Raw genomic sequence first — 14,625 nt, forward strand, 5'->3', positions numbered from 1 at the left:
GTAGTGCATCGTCATGGCTTTCTACCTAAGGTACTCGTGATTGAGTGTGTAGTAGTGCGGATGTCAAAATCCCTATCTCTGACTCTCTCACTCCACTGACACTGACATTGTTTATGTTTTGGTTTTCCTGGCACGGTCCATAGAGTTATCTAAGCCCGAGCTCACGCACACTAGAACCCCATTTGTTTTGCTGGCGGGTACAAAATTTAACCTCAATCTTTTTCGTGTACGTACACGCAATACATGCGCACGTAGATAACTCTATTGTTCTTTTGTTATTGTTTTGGTTTTAGTGGCACGGAGTCATGCACTCACACTAATGAAAAGCAAGATGGCGAGTACCTATGATATACAGCCTTGGTGCATCGTCACAAGCTGGACCTTATCAACGACACCTTAGGAAGGCGACCTATGGAATGTTAACATTAACCTTTGCTATGGCAACACTGTCCATAGCGAGACGCCGCACCAACACACTTAACGTTGTGCGGTTGGCACACCTTGCGAGGTGACAGCTTTGTCTAAAGCGAGCAACGAAAAAGCAAAGCCACGTTTTGTAAACGCTCTTACTTAAAATTAGTTTCTAGACTTAAAATAAACTCTAATGTTAGTCTCTAACTCGCGTTTGTTATTAGCGAAAGACATAACATTGTTTGGCGACGAGGATTAGTTCGGTTCCGAGTAGTTTGCGGCGTTTTCGGGTTTTCGCGTTCGAGCGGGGTTCCTAACCTCAAAATGCCCCCGAAGGTGACGCCGAAGAAGGACGGGCCGCAGCAGCAGCCGGATCTCACGGCGATTCTGGCGCAGCTCACCGCCTACTTGGAGAACCAGTCCAAAACACAGGAGGCTCTCCTTGAGCAGCTCTCCAAGCCGAAGGACAACGAGTTCCTGATGGAAGCACTTTCCAACACCATCCCGGAATTTGTTTACGATCCCCAAGGCGGACTGGTTTTCGACAAGTGGTACTCCCGGCACGAGGAGGCCTTCAACAAGGGCGGGGAGAAGCTGGAGGAAGCGGACAAAGTGCGGCTGCTCGTGCGAAAGCTGTCCTCGGTGGATCACGACCGCTACGTGAACTACATCCTACCGGAGAACCCACCGGACAGATCGTTCCAGGACACGGTGGACACGCTTAAGGAGATGTTCGGGCACCAAACGTCCGTGTTCTTCCGGCGCTACCAGTGTCTGCAGACGACCAAGCGGAATGCGGAGGATTTCGTCACGTACGCCAGTACCGTCAACCGAGCGTGCGAGGATTTCAACATCCGGACGATTACCTCCGACCAGTTCAAGTGCCTGGTGTTTGTCGCTGGTCTGCAGTCGGAGCGGTACAAGGACATCCGGACCCGGTTGCTGGCGAAAATGGAAGGCGAGACGGCGGAGCACCCGATGACTCTCAAGAAGCTGTTATTGGAGTGCCAGCATTTGGACAACCTCAAACACGACACTGCTGTTATTGAGGGTCCGAAGCCGGCCGTCAAAGCGGTCCAGCAGGATCGCTGCGTCTTTCGCGAGTCGGGCAAACCGGAACGGAAGTTCGACGACAGGAATCCGTCCAAGGCAACCCCACGACGTCCGTGCTGGCAGTGCGGGCAGATGCACTTTGTTGCAGACTGCTCGTACACGAAACACACCTGCAACACGTGCGGCAAAGTGGGACACAAGGAAGGATACTGTGCTTGCTGCTCCAAACCCTCCGGTTCCGGAGAAGGTGCATCACACACAGCACCCGGAGGCGGCAAGAAGAAGCACAAAAAGAAGCGGGCCGACGGCGGGGGAAACTCAAACGGAGTGTACGCTGTCAACAAGGAAGGTGTCGTCGGACGGCGCAAGTTCGTGGAAGTTCTGATCAACAACGAACCGATCGAACTCCAGCTCGACTGCGGATCGGACTATACCATCATCTCGACGGATTCACTTCCCCTGCTCGGCAACCCAGAAACCATTCCGACGGAACTGCGGGTGGCCACAGCCTCAGGCAAACCCCTTCCGCTGGAATTGGAGTTCGAGTGTGACGTCACGTTCGGGACCACCAAGCGTTCCGTGTGCTACGTCACTCCTGTGCGCGGTTTCAAGGTTCTTGGGAGCGACCTGATGGAAGCTTTCGGGCTGTACGACATTCCGATCAACGACTTCTGCAAGCAACTCACTACTGCGGAGGACTCGTTGGCGTGTGGTGCTGCGCTGAAGGCGAAATTTCCGGCGGTGTTCCAGGAAGGACTCGGACGGTGCACGAAAACGAAGATCCAGCTGTTCCTGATCGACGGGGCGAAGCCGGTCTTCAGGCCTAAGCGGCCAGTGCCGTTCCACTCGCAGCGGCTGGTCGAGAAGGAGCTCAACCGATTGCAGAACATGGGAGTGCTGGAGCCGGTCGACTACTCGGACTGGGCGGCACCCATCGTGGCAGTTCGGAAGGCGCAGCGCGACGCAGACGGAGATCCGGTGGTCCGCATTTGCGCGGATTACTCGACCGGGTTGAACGCTGTGCTGGAGGCGAACAAGTACCCTCTCCCTACCCCCGACGACATCTTCGCAAAGCTGGCTGGCAGCAAGTTCTTCAGCGTGATTGACCTGTCGGACGCTTATCTGCAGATGGAGGTAGAGGAGGAGTCGCAGAAGCTGTTGACTATGAACACACACAAGGGGCTGTTCAAGGTCAAGCGTCTGCCGCCGGGAGTGAAACCCGCTCCTGGAGCCTTCCAGAAGGTCGTTGACAACATGCTCGCCGACCAGGAAGGAGCGGCGTCGTTCCTCGACGACGTGCTGGTGTTCGGCCGAACGCGCGCTGAGCACGACCGGAACTTGGAGCAAACGCTGCAGCGGATCCAAGATTTCGGTTTCCGGCTCAAGATCGAGAAGTGCAAGTTCTACATGACGGAGGTGAAGTACCTGGGCCACATCATCAACCAAAACGGAATCCGCACCGACCCGGGAAAGTGTCTGCCATCTCGCAGATGCCACCGCCGAAGAACCTCACCGAGCTGCGTTCGTTCTTGGGCGCGGTCAACTACTACGCGAAGTTCATCAAGGAGATGCACCAGCTGCGTAGGCCACTCGATCTGCTGCTGAAGAAGGACGCAAAGTGGGCCTGGTCGGACGACTGCCAACGATCGTTCGAGCGCTTCAAGGAGCTGCTCAAGTCTGACCTGATGCTGACCCACTACAACCCGACGCTGGACATTATCGTGGCCGCTGACGCTTCGCAAACCGGAATCGGCGCCACAATCCGACATCGTTTCCCTGACGGTTCGGAGAAGATAATCCAGCACGCCTCAAGATCGTTAACACCGGCGGAACAAGCGTACGGGCAGATCGACAAGGAAGCTCTGGCGCTCGTCTACGCTGTCACGAAGTTTCACCGAATGCTGCTGGGACGACGGTTCGTTCTGGAGACAGACCACCAGCCTCTGCTCCGCATCTTCGGGTCGCACAAGGGAATCCCGACACACACGTCCAACCTAGGGGGGTGACACTTCGGTTCTGCCGGAGCTGGAACCTCGAGCTCGGTGCTGAAACCTCGAGCGCGGAGCCAGCACCGAGCTGGAACCGTGTCTGGAACTTTGATTGAAAAGTAGCCGATTTTTGGAAATCAATTTAGCGTGCATCGTACAACAGCTGTCACTGTCAGCCAAAAACATCAAAACAAAACCAAACACATTTTTTCCTGCGAAGATTGAACGCGTTTTTTTTCGGACCACCCGGATGCCAAGCGGTGCCCGTCGGATCCCAGGTGCTGACCACGTCGACCACGATCTGCCCTTAGCACTTACTCGAGCAGTGCTCAATCAACGTCAACTGGAGTTTCCTGTGCTGCAAGGGCGGAAGTATCATCTGCTGCAAAATCTGTCTGACGGCCTACCCCCTCGTGTGCCTCCAGTTCAACCCGCCGGAAGGTCGCTTCATCTGCGGAGAGTTCGAATCCGGCCGACTGCACCTGTACGATGAGATCGTCTGGGCCAAATATTCCATGATAAAGTTCTGGCCTGCGCTCACGGTGCCTCCGCCAGCGGTCCCAGACTTAGTGTTCCGGCGGAAACACGAGCAAACGGACATTTACGTGCACTTCTTCGACACGCACGACTTTGGGTGTATTAACCGGAGGTGAATCTACCTCCATCACGAGGGCGACTCGGACAGCGTGACGGGCCGGAAACGGTCGGACATGATGGAGTGGTACAACGAGGCACTGCGCTTGGCACGGCAAGTTTTCGAACGGCTGCAGGCACAAACAAATTACGTCTTGGAATCGCCGATGTACGTGATGATCAAGTCCAACAAGAATGTTGCTTCGCTGAGAGAGCAAAACGCGGCCGGAGACGAGGAGGTGAGTTTGTCGAGGGGATGGTTTTCCGTATCAATTGTTATATCTGTCTATTTCAACAGGAGGATTCAATCTGTGAGTGCAAATCGTCGAACACGGACCAGTGCGGGCTAGACTCGAACTGCATCAACCGGGCGCTGCTCGTGAAGAGCAATCCGAAGTTTTGTCCAGCTGGCGAAAGTTGCCAGAACCAGTGCATAAAACGGGAGCAGTACCCGGCACTGGCGGCCCAATGGATACCCAACAAGCGGGGTCTGGTCGTATAGAAGGACATCCACCATGGTCAGTTTGTGATCGAGTACGAGAAGTCATCAACAACAAGGAGTTGGCGCGGCGGATAAAGCAAAAGCAGGAGCAAAAGAACAAAAATGTCAACTTTCTGACGGTGGACTCGAAGCTGACGATCGACGCGGGGCCCAATTGCAACTTGACCCAGTTCATCAACCACTCGTGCAAGCCCAACTGCGAGATGCTGATGTGGAAGGTCGGCGGAAGCTAATCCGTGGGGCTGTTTGCCCTCAAGGATCTCAAGGCGGTAAGTTCTTCAAAATCCCGGTAAAACACTTTCTGCAACTGACTCTTCTTACTCTTTTCTCCGCCATTGCTAAGAGCTCACCTTCAACTACAACTTTGAGACGTTTGGTGATCAGAAGAAGATCTGCCAATGTTGTGCGAGCAAGTGTCCCGGACTAATCGTCAGCCAAGGGAAGGAGAACTGCAATGAGGAGACCACAACGGTCTTGCGCGTCTTGCAGGTGCAGATTGCAACTTGGATTACCTACTCGAGTGCTCAAACGCCAAGAGTGACGACGACGGCGGCAACTACAGCACCTCCGCCAACCACGCCTGCGGCAAAGTACCAAGCAAATATTGCGATATTGACCACTCGATGACGGACTCGAACTTGGTTGAATACAGGACGAAAATGGTCGTAAAAATTCGGTGGAGGAGATTTGGACCTGATAGTGGATAGTAATGGCCACGGACAGTGACGTTCTGATACGCCAGTTTTTATTGAGTCAGTATCAGCAGCTTTATTTCGCCGGAGAAGCAGCTGAACCGGAACGGGATCTCCTGAGGCCGGATTAATATTCTTGTCGGAATCCGATAGTGACACTTAGGTCCTGGCGGGTCTGACAGGTTTTTAGTTCTATTTATTGTATAATCCATGTGCCATGTTCTTTTACAATTCTATAATTAAAGATGATAAGGGGGTGAAGGGGATGTCGGTGCAAGTAGGCGTCCTGATTGAGGACCCAATCGTAGTAGACGTAATTGATGACGGAAAATAAAATTATCATTCTTGTTCAAACCACTGAGCTGAGTAGTTTACTTTTTACGAGCTCTACCACAATCCAAAAGGTTATTGGCCCAGATTCAAGAATTGAAAGAAGATGAATCCGCAAGTCAACGGTCAAGTTCCAGACAACCCTCAAGCCCCGCAGCAAGTTCCCCATCACTCAAACATGCTCAGTCTCCCGTCGATTGAACGTTTAACCGGCCGGGACAATTGGTCGACGTGGAAATTCGCTGTTGAGACGTTTTTGGAACTGGAGGAGCTTTGGGAAGTTGTGAAGCCAACGTTGAACGCTGACGGAACCTTGCCACCGATTGACGAACGGAAGTGCCGCAAAGCGCGCGGCAAGATTATCCTACTACTAGACCCAACGGTCTATGTGCACGTGAAGGGCGTCAAGACAGCTCGTGAAGCCTGGTCGAAGCTGGAAGCGGCTTTCGAGGACGCGGGACTGATGCGGCGCGTTGGTCTTCTACGGAAGCTGATTACGACGACCCTCACGGCATGCGGTTCTATGGAGATCTATGTGAACGAAATCGTGTCCACCGCCCACCAGATCCGCGGCGTTGGATTTGATGTCTGCGAAGAATGGGTCGGAACTTTCCTACTCGCTGGTCTTCCGGAAGAGTACAAGCCGATGCTGATGGCCCTGGAAAATTCTGGTCTCGCCATTACTGGGGACAGCATCAAGACGAAGTTACTCCAGGAAATGCATTCGGTCCCGGAGAAGACTGCGTTCGTCGGACGAAAACCGTATCCGCCGAAGCAGAAGCCCAGCGCAGCCCAAGGACGGTCAGCTGAGCAACAACCAAAAGGACCGAAGTGCAAGCGTTGCCATCGACACGGACACGTTGCCAGGGACTGCCAATCAAGAACTGGTTCAGCCTTCGCAACGGTGTTGGCGACGAACGAAGGTTTTGAAGATGACAGCTGGATTTTGATTCGGGAGCATCGGAGCATTTCACGAAGAATCGTAGCCTGCTGACTGGTGAACGGGCGGCGAGCGGTGTCGTTATGGCAGCTGACAAGCAACCGATGAACATCGTAGCCACCGGAACCGTCCTGCTCAAGCCGAAGTGTAACTCCGAAAGCCTGCCGATTGAAATCAACCACGTCAAGTTCATCCCTTCGATGTCCAACAATCTCTTGTCGGTGAGTCAAATCGTTCGACGAGGTTTCGAGGTACGTTTTACCAACCGTGGTGTCAGAATCGAGGATGCGGATGGCGATCTCATCGCTACCGGTCGCCACGACGTGAAGAACGGGTTGTTCCAGTTCGAGGAAAAGGAGAGGGATGTTGCGTTGACCCTAGCAGCTTCACCACCAAGCATGGACGTCTGGCATCGAAGGATGGGACATCTCGGCAATTCAAGTTTGAAGATGCTGAGAAACGGCCTAGTCTCTGGAGTGCAGTTCAAGGACGCTGTTGCTGACAACTGCGTGGTGTGCGCTAAGGGTAAGCAAACCAGACTACCATTCCCGAAGAAAGGACACCGTGCCAACGATATCCTGGAACTCGTGCACACGGACATTTGCGGACCGATGGAGGAAATGTCAGTTGGTGGGAGCAGGTACTACGTGTCGTTCGTGGACGACAAGACGAGACGGATTGCAGTCTACTTCTTGGAGACGAAGTCCGAGTCTGAAGTTCTTCACGCGTTCGACGAGTTCCGCACTCTCGCTGAGAGACAAACCGGGCGGAAGCTGAAAGTACTCCGCAGCGATAATGGTAAGGAATTCGTTAACCGTTCCTTCCAGAAGCGTCTACGTGAACTCGGTATCAAGCACGAGACCACTGTAGAGTACACCCCGGAACAAAACGGTATGGCCGAGCGGGTCAACCGTACCTGTGTGGAGCGAGCACGCTGTATGCTATTCGAGGCGAGGCTACCGAAGTCATTTTGGGCGGAGGCGGTGTCAGCTGCGATTTATCTCATCAACCGTTCGCCCACCAAAGGTCACAACCTCACGCCGGAAGAAGCTTGGAGTGGACGCAAGCCTGACCTGTCCCATGTTCGAGTGTTCGGGATCAAGGCGATGGCACACATTCCAAAGCAGAAACGCAAGAAGTGGGACGAGAAATCGAAGGAGACCATCCTTGTCGGTTTCGACGAGCACACCAAGGGGTACCGTCTCTACGATCCTGTGAAGAAGAGCGTTTTCAAAAGCCGAGACGTGATCTTCATTGGCGAAGCAGGACGACCAGAGACTGCAAAACCAGCCGAAAGCAGCAACCCGAAGCGAGTGCGTACTTTCGTGAGTCTGGAGTTTGACAACATCTCGGAACCTGTAGCTGAACCTATCGTGCAGGAGATGCCACCTGCGGCTAACCCCGAGGTACCTGACGCTGAACGCGATGATGTCCCGGAGCAACCAGCTGCGTTGGCACATTCCGAACCGGAGGTCGTGCCACCTGCGACCGAGCCAGAGACGTCTGAAGATGAAGAGTCGGAGTCTGAAGCTGAATTTTTCTCGCAAGTTGAATCAAGCGTTGGCGAGAGCTCGGACGACAGTGACGTGACGATCTTGGCGCTCCCCCCGCGAAAAACTCTATATCCACCCGAGTCACAGGTGTTGAGGCGCAGCGGCAGGGAGCGCGCCGTCCCAGGCAAGTACAAAAATTATGTCCTTCCGAGCAAAGGCTTGCCGTCCCATCACTCCACAGATAACCCATCTTCTGACGTTTTTGCGGAAGCCGGCCCCAGCAGCGTTAAACATGGACTCAAGGCGAGCAAGGGTGCTACCAAGAAGTCGACGGACCCTCGAACGGTGGCCGAGGCGCTGCGCAGCTACGAAGCTGATCTGTGGCGGACCGCCATGGGCGAAGAGCTCCAGGCGCTGATGGACAACAACACGTGGGAACTGGTGCAGCTTCCTGCGGACAAGAAGGCGATCGGTTGCAAATGGTTGTTTAAAACCAAACGTGACGAGCACGGACGTGTAGTTCGTCACAAGGCACGGATCGTGGCTCAAGGATTTACGCAAAAATACGGCACGGACTACGATGAAGTTTTCGCACCTGTGGCGAAGCAGGTGACTTTCCGAGTGCTGCTAACCATTGCGTGCCGCAGGAACTCCATTGTCAAGCATGTCGACGTTAAAACGGCTTATCTGAACGGCGAACTGGAGGAAACGATTTTCATGCGGCAACCCGAAGGTTACACCACCGGCGACGAACGGACCGTTTGTCGTTTGAGGAGGAGTCTATACGGTTTGAAGCAGTCCGCACGTGTTTGGAACCGTAAGGTGGACTCAACTTTCAAGTCGATCGGATTCCAGCAGTCGAAATCGGATCCTTGCCTGTACATGCGGCACCAGAATGATACGTTTGCGTACATTCTAATCTACGTCGATGACATGGTCATCGTCACGCAGACCGAGGAGGAGTTCAACGCCATCTTCGAGAGTCTGCAGCGGAATTTCACCGTAACCAATCTCGGTGATATCCGACACTTTCTCGGAATGGAAGTCGAGAGAAGCGATGCCGGTTACAAGCTGAACCAAGCGACGTACATCCGGAAGCTGGTACAACGGTTTAATCTGGAGCAAGCGAAGCCGTCCAAGGTACCACTCGACCCCGGCTACCTGCAGCAGAAGGAGGAGGAGTGCAAGCCACTTCCCAACAACCAGGACTACCTCAGCTTGATTGGAGGTCTGCTGTACGTAGCGGTGCACACCAGGCCAGATATTGCAGTGAGCACGTCGATCTTGGCCCAGAAGTCCAGCAAGCCGAATCAACAGGACTGGAACGAAGCAAAGCGAGTTCTGCGCTATCTGGATTCGACGATCAATCACAAGCTCCAGCTGGGTGCCACGAACGAAGAATTGCAGATGTTCGTTGACGCAGATTGGGCTGGAAATTCACGGGACAGGAAGTCAAACTCTGGAGTACTGTTGCAGTTCGGAGGTGGACTTGTCGCATGGTGCACAAGGAAGCAAACCTGTGTGGCGCTGAGCTCAACCGAAGCAGAGTTCGTTGCCCTAGCTGAAGGATGTCAGGAGCTCATCTGGACCCGCAGATTGCTAGAAGAAGTTGGAGAGGCAGCTCTTGGACCAACCAAGGTGAACGAGGACAACCAGAGCTGCATCAAGTTGGTGGAAAGCGACAAGATCGAGCGCCGAAGCAAACACATCGAGACGCGATACTTTTTTGTTCGAGATCTGCAGGAGAAGGGAACGATAAGGTTGCAGTATTGCCCTACGGAGAACATGCTAGCTGATGTGATGACGAAGCCGCTTGCCAGGATCAAGTTGGAGAAGCTGCGTTCGGCGATTGGGATTCGACCGGATCAGTTCGAGGAGGAGTGTCGGTGCAAGTAGGCGTCCTGATTGAGGACCCAATCGTAGTAGACGTAATTGATGACGGAAAATAAAATTATCATTCTTGTTCAAACCACTGAGCTGAGTAGTTTACTTTTTACGAGCTCTACCACAATCCAAAAGGGGAGGATGTTTTAAGATGAAACGATTTCGCAATAGTGCGGACTCGGAAATCCCACCTTGGGCAACACCTTGCAGAACCGCGTGCGCCTCGGAACGTTTAAGTTACTCCTCTTGCGTTCTGTTTCGATTTGCCGGATATGCCACCTCCTCGGCCACTGCCACCACCACCACCATCACCGCTCCCTCGCCGCAACCCGTCAGGATGCCTTAGAAGAATTGGTCCAGAATGCTCAAAATAAAGCAGAAAGCTTCGCCGTCTCCGAACATTGTTTCTGGTCCTATTCATCGATTGAGCCTCTTTCTTGTGGTCATCGAGCAGAGCTACAAAACTTACTCATACCTACTCGTAGAACCCGAACGTGGAAACGCGTTAAAGTTAAAGTTAAAGTTGATCACGGTCCCACCAGACGCCATCATTTTCTTGATCATCGGATCGGGCGCCGTATTGTTGAGAACCTGCAATCCGCCCTGTCGCTTCTATTGATAAACCTTATACTTGGTAAAACTTTTTTATTTTTCTACATATTTCCTTTCTTTACACCGTAGGGTCCATCCATAAAATATGATTCAGGTTTGTCCACGCTCCATACAATAATTTGTATTTGTATGAATACTTGTTCACATGGAGGTGGGGGGAATACGTTTCATCTCACGACCCTCAGCGCTCCCTACTTCAAGTGGCACTTTATCCACTGCTTTTTGTACACGGCCAGCACCCACACTCGGTGCCGGTCGAATTGCTGATTCCCTGATGGGGCCAAACTTCGGAACCCTCGCCGGGGTAGCGAATCAATAAGCTCCTCAACCTCTAATTGTTCATGATCTTCACGAGGTTCTTCAATTGCGTTCTCAATATTCTTCAGCATCGTATCAACTCCCGGAACTTCCTGCAGAACCAGCCGTACAATATTTGACCTAGAGACCGTCGTAGCCAGCACGTTCCGGACCACCAAAGAGTGGTTTCTTGGTCCCATTTGCTGCCTTCTTGCGGATCTTCTTTCGTATCGTAAATCGTCTGCTCCGGGTAGATGCTGTGATCGGCTTTATCTAAAAAGTTTGCGTGATCGGCCAACAGCTGCTGCAGCTGGCCCTGGCTAAAGTCGTCGTCAATGTACGAATTCTCGCTTGATCGGATCTGCGGAATTAAGATTACGTTAACCTACAAATTCAAAATCTATTAATGTTTGGTGTACTTACCGGTGGTATTAGCTTCTGGCGCGAAGAAAGCGTTCCCGAAATGTGGATTTCGTGCGGAAAATGTAACACCCACGCCGTGGTCCACTCTTCGCTGACGCTAGAACTTCGTACCGCTGCGATCGACTTCAGCAGATCGGCGGTGCAGGTACATTTGTGGGCGTCACACAACCCGACGGAGGTTGGATGAAATCGTCCTTCACGATGAATGAGCATGGCCGTGACTGCGTGGGAATGGCGCAGACGTCTGAGGCACGTCGCGAGATCCGCATGTTTACCGTCACGTGGGTCGTTAGCTTGGTCTTGCGTGCGCTTCCCGGTTTAGCTTCGGATGCTGCTGACATTGATTAGAACCACGTCCAGATGGCTTACCGAAGGTTTTAACTCGACTTGCTTCAGCACACACCTCGATCGTCTTCTCCAGCTCAAGGCGCTATCAACGATTGACTTATGACCTGGCCTGTAGTCAAAGTCGTGTTCCGGACCGACGTCAAGTGGGAAATTATCATCGAGGTCGATTTGTCCGCCTCGTCAAGATCATTGGTCGATCGTCGAAGCTCAATCGTTCGAACAGTTCTTTTTCCTTGTCCCACAGCGTGTCTTCGAAAATGTTGCCCGCAGATTTCCAGTTGCCTTCCCCACAGCCGGTTAATCTGTGACGGCAAGCAGAATTCACCCTGCGAGCGACCTGCTCGACGCGAGTCCAAGTCGTTAAAGAACGAACACAAGCGCCGTTCTTGAGGCGTCTCGACGTCTAAGTGTTCCCTTCGGACATTCTCAGCTTATGATCGGTCAGCCACGCGTGCTTGCAAATTTTGTTTTTCTTGCGATTGGCGTATCCGGCAGTGTTATGTCCCCAATCATGAACCGCATCGAGTTGAACAGCGTGGACTGTTTCTCCAGCTCCGTGAAATGAAATTGCAGCTGCTCCATCTCTGCAAGTTCTCGTCAAAAAACAGCGATGGTGGTACTGGAAAAATATGAAATTGGTTCCGGACCACAACAGGAAAATTATACAAGAAACTGTGGGAAGAAAAAACGAGTCGCTTACACCAAAATTCAGCACTAGCAGAATCCCGAAAACATTCCACTTCCGGCCAGAATCAGTCACAAAACCGTACGAACCGTTTTTTTACGACAAAAGTTGGCAAAAACAAACAAACAAAATCCGAAACCGAGCTTGACGTAAGAAAACGTCAAACGATTTACACTTTCAACAAAAGTTACCCAGATTTGCAAAAAAGTGGGCTCGGGGCTCAAAAGTGCTGGCGCCGTGCCAGAACCGTGCCGAAAACCTGAAGTGGCACACTCTTGCGTCCAACCGACTGCAACGACTGGGACTCGTTCTGCTGTGCTACAACTTTGGCATCGACTACGTCTCCACGGCGAACTTCGGGTACGCGGATGTACTCTCCAGACTCATCGATTCGGCGGCCAAGCCGGAGGAGGAGTACGTTATCGCCGCTCTGTACCTCGAGGACGACATGTCGGCGGTCTTGGAAGACTCCGTTGGCAACACACCTGTCACTTCCAAGATGATCGCCGCTGCTACCGCCCGGGACAAGGTGCTCAAGAAAGTGGTCCAGTACTTGGAAGGTGAGTGGCCGGCCAGCGCAAGCGAAATCGACAACCTGGACGTGAAGGCGTTCTACCACCGGAAGGAGAGCCTGGCGCTGACTCAGGGCTGCATTCTTTTCGGCCAACGAGTGGTGGTGCCGGAGACCTACCGAAAGCGGATCCTGCAACGCCTGCACCACGGTCACCCGGGCATGGTCCGGATGAAGAGTCTGGCTCGGAGTTTCGTCTACTGGCCGCACATCGACAAGCAGGTGGAGGACACGGTGAAGCAGTGCGCGGACTGTGCTGCAGCTGCCAAATCTCCCCACACTCTCCACCAGAAGCTTGGCCAACACCAGCGGGACCATGGCAACGCATTCACATTGATTACGCGGGCCCGATCGATGGTCTCTACTTTCTCATCATCGTGGACGCTTTCTCGCGATGGCCTGAGATCTACCCGACGACGACCACGACCGCTAGGGCCACGATCCAGTTTCTTCGAAGCACGTTCGCACGCCTTGGCCTACCGATGGTGCTCGTGTCGGACAACGCGGCTCAGTTCACTTGCGACGAGTTTGAGTCCTACTGCAAAGCGAACGGAATCACCCACATCCTCACCGCGCCCTACCATCCGCAATCGAACGGGCAAGCGGAACGCTTTGTGGACACCGTCAAGCGAGGAATGAAGAAAATCAACAAGGAGAGCCACTGCAGGAGACACTCGACGTGTTTCTGGCAACGTACAGGTCGACGCCGAGCGGAACAACCGAGCAGAAGTCACCAAGTGAACTGCTGTTTGGACGTCAAATGCGCACCACACTCAACCTACTGCGACCACCACCAACACCGGTTGCTGAGATGAAGACAACTGCTGAGAACGACCAGAGACGAGAATTTGCACCTGGCGACTTGGTGTATGCGAAGGTGCACAAGCGGAACGACTGGTACTGGGAGGCAGGAAAGGTCATCGAAAGGCTCGGCTCGGTGAACTACAACGTGTGGTTGGACGGCCAACGTTCGGGGCTGATCCGGTCGCATATCAACCAGCTTCGTCCACGGCACGAGTCAGCGGATTCGCCGGCGCGCGGTCGCGCTGTTAACCTTCCGCTGGACATTCTCCTGGGCGAGTTTGGGTTCGCTCAACCAACAACCGAGGACGTCACGCAAGCAGCTGTGGTGGAACCGGAAGACGCGAACCAACCAGAAATCACCGAGCAACCTGGCAACAACGATGGACCGGAACCAGCTGTGATCCAACGGCCGATCCGGCGGGCTTCGACGGGAAGTATTCCGCCGAGTTGCGTTCCCGTGCCGACGACGACGATCACCAGGAGTGGACGCGAGGTTCGGCTTAACGTTGTGCGGTTGGCACACCTTGCGAGGTGACAGCTTTGTCTAAAGCGAGCAACGAAAAAGCAAAGCCACGTTTTGTAAACGCTCTTACTTAAAATTAGTTTCTAGACTTAAAATAAACTCTAATGTTAGTCTCTAACTCGCGTTTGTTATTAGCGAAAGACATAACAACCTTAACATGTTAACATTAGTTAAATTGAAAACTGCCACTGAATCCGCTTTGTAAATGCCAGCCCCGATACTCTTCAACGGTGTTCCCCTCAGGAACAGGGAAAGATTTACTTTTACTGAAAAAATCAAGTTTGCAACGAGTTGCTTACAACATTTTTTGCAATTCCAAACACTTTTTGAATGGAATTTTAGGCCAAACATCCATGTGCTAAGTAAATTCACGTATCAAAACAAAAACATATTGAAAAATGTTATTTTTCAATACTAGTGCTGAAAAGTTCAACTT

The 14,625-nt window shown here is 52.8% G+C and overlaps 4 protein-coding genes and 1 long non-coding RNA gene across 5 annotated transcripts; 4 read left to right on the plus strand and 1 right to left on the minus strand.

Moving 5' to 3' along the window:
* Positions 1-735: 735 nt before the first annotated feature.
* Positions 736-4,105, plus strand: LOC119769585 (uncharacterized protein K02A2.6-like). Its single transcript, XM_038262558.1, has 3 exons — positions 736-2,880; positions 2,955-3,344; positions 3,779-4,105. Exons 1-3 carry the CDS (start codon positions 736-738, stop codon positions 4,103-4,105), a joined length of 2,862 nt encoding a protein of 953 aa, XP_038118486.1.
* A 60-nt stretch (positions 4,106-4,165) lies between these two features.
* LOC6052109 (histone-lysine N-methyltransferase NSD2) lies at positions 4,166-5,214 on the plus strand. Its single transcript, XM_038262571.1, has 4 exons — positions 4,166-4,324; positions 4,384-4,573; positions 4,630-4,805; positions 4,933-5,214. The coding sequence occupies exons 1-4, from the start codon at positions 4,166-4,168 to the stop codon at positions 5,212-5,214; spliced, it is 807 nt and encodes a 268-aa protein (XP_038118499.1).
* On the plus strand, positions 4,591-6,603 carry LOC119769586. The gene is made up of 2 exons (XM_038262581.1): positions 4,591-4,856; positions 4,931-6,603. The coding sequence occupies exon 2, from the start codon at positions 5,716-5,718 to the stop codon at positions 6,601-6,603; it is 888 nt and encodes a 295-aa protein (XP_038118509.1). The 5' UTR covers positions 4,591-4,856; positions 4,931-5,715.
* A 5,261-nt stretch (positions 6,604-11,864) lies between these two features.
* Positions 11,865-12,497, minus strand: LOC119765200. The gene is made up of 2 exons (XR_005276562.1): positions 12,307-12,497; positions 11,865-12,225 (listed from the first exon to the last, which is right to left on the minus strand). It is a non-coding gene; the product is annotated as an uncharacterized LOC119765200 (long non-coding RNA).
* Positions 12,498-12,739: 242 nt separating this feature from the next.
* LOC119769588 (uncharacterized protein K02A2.6-like) lies at positions 12,740-14,201 on the plus strand. Its single transcript, XM_038262597.1, has 3 exons — positions 12,740-13,115; positions 13,157-13,490; positions 13,562-14,201. Exons 1-3 carry the CDS (start codon positions 12,740-12,742, stop codon positions 14,199-14,201), a joined length of 1,350 nt encoding a protein of 449 aa, XP_038118525.1.
* Positions 14,202-14,625: the final 424 nt, after the last annotated feature.

Source organism: Culex quinquefasciatus, chromosome 1 (genome assembly GCF_015732765.1).
Source record: "Culex quinquefasciatus strain JHB chromosome 1, VPISU_Cqui_1.0_pri_paternal, whole genome shotgun sequence".
Taxonomy (NCBI): Eukaryota; Metazoa; Arthropoda; class Insecta; order Diptera; family Culicidae; genus Culex; species Culex quinquefasciatus.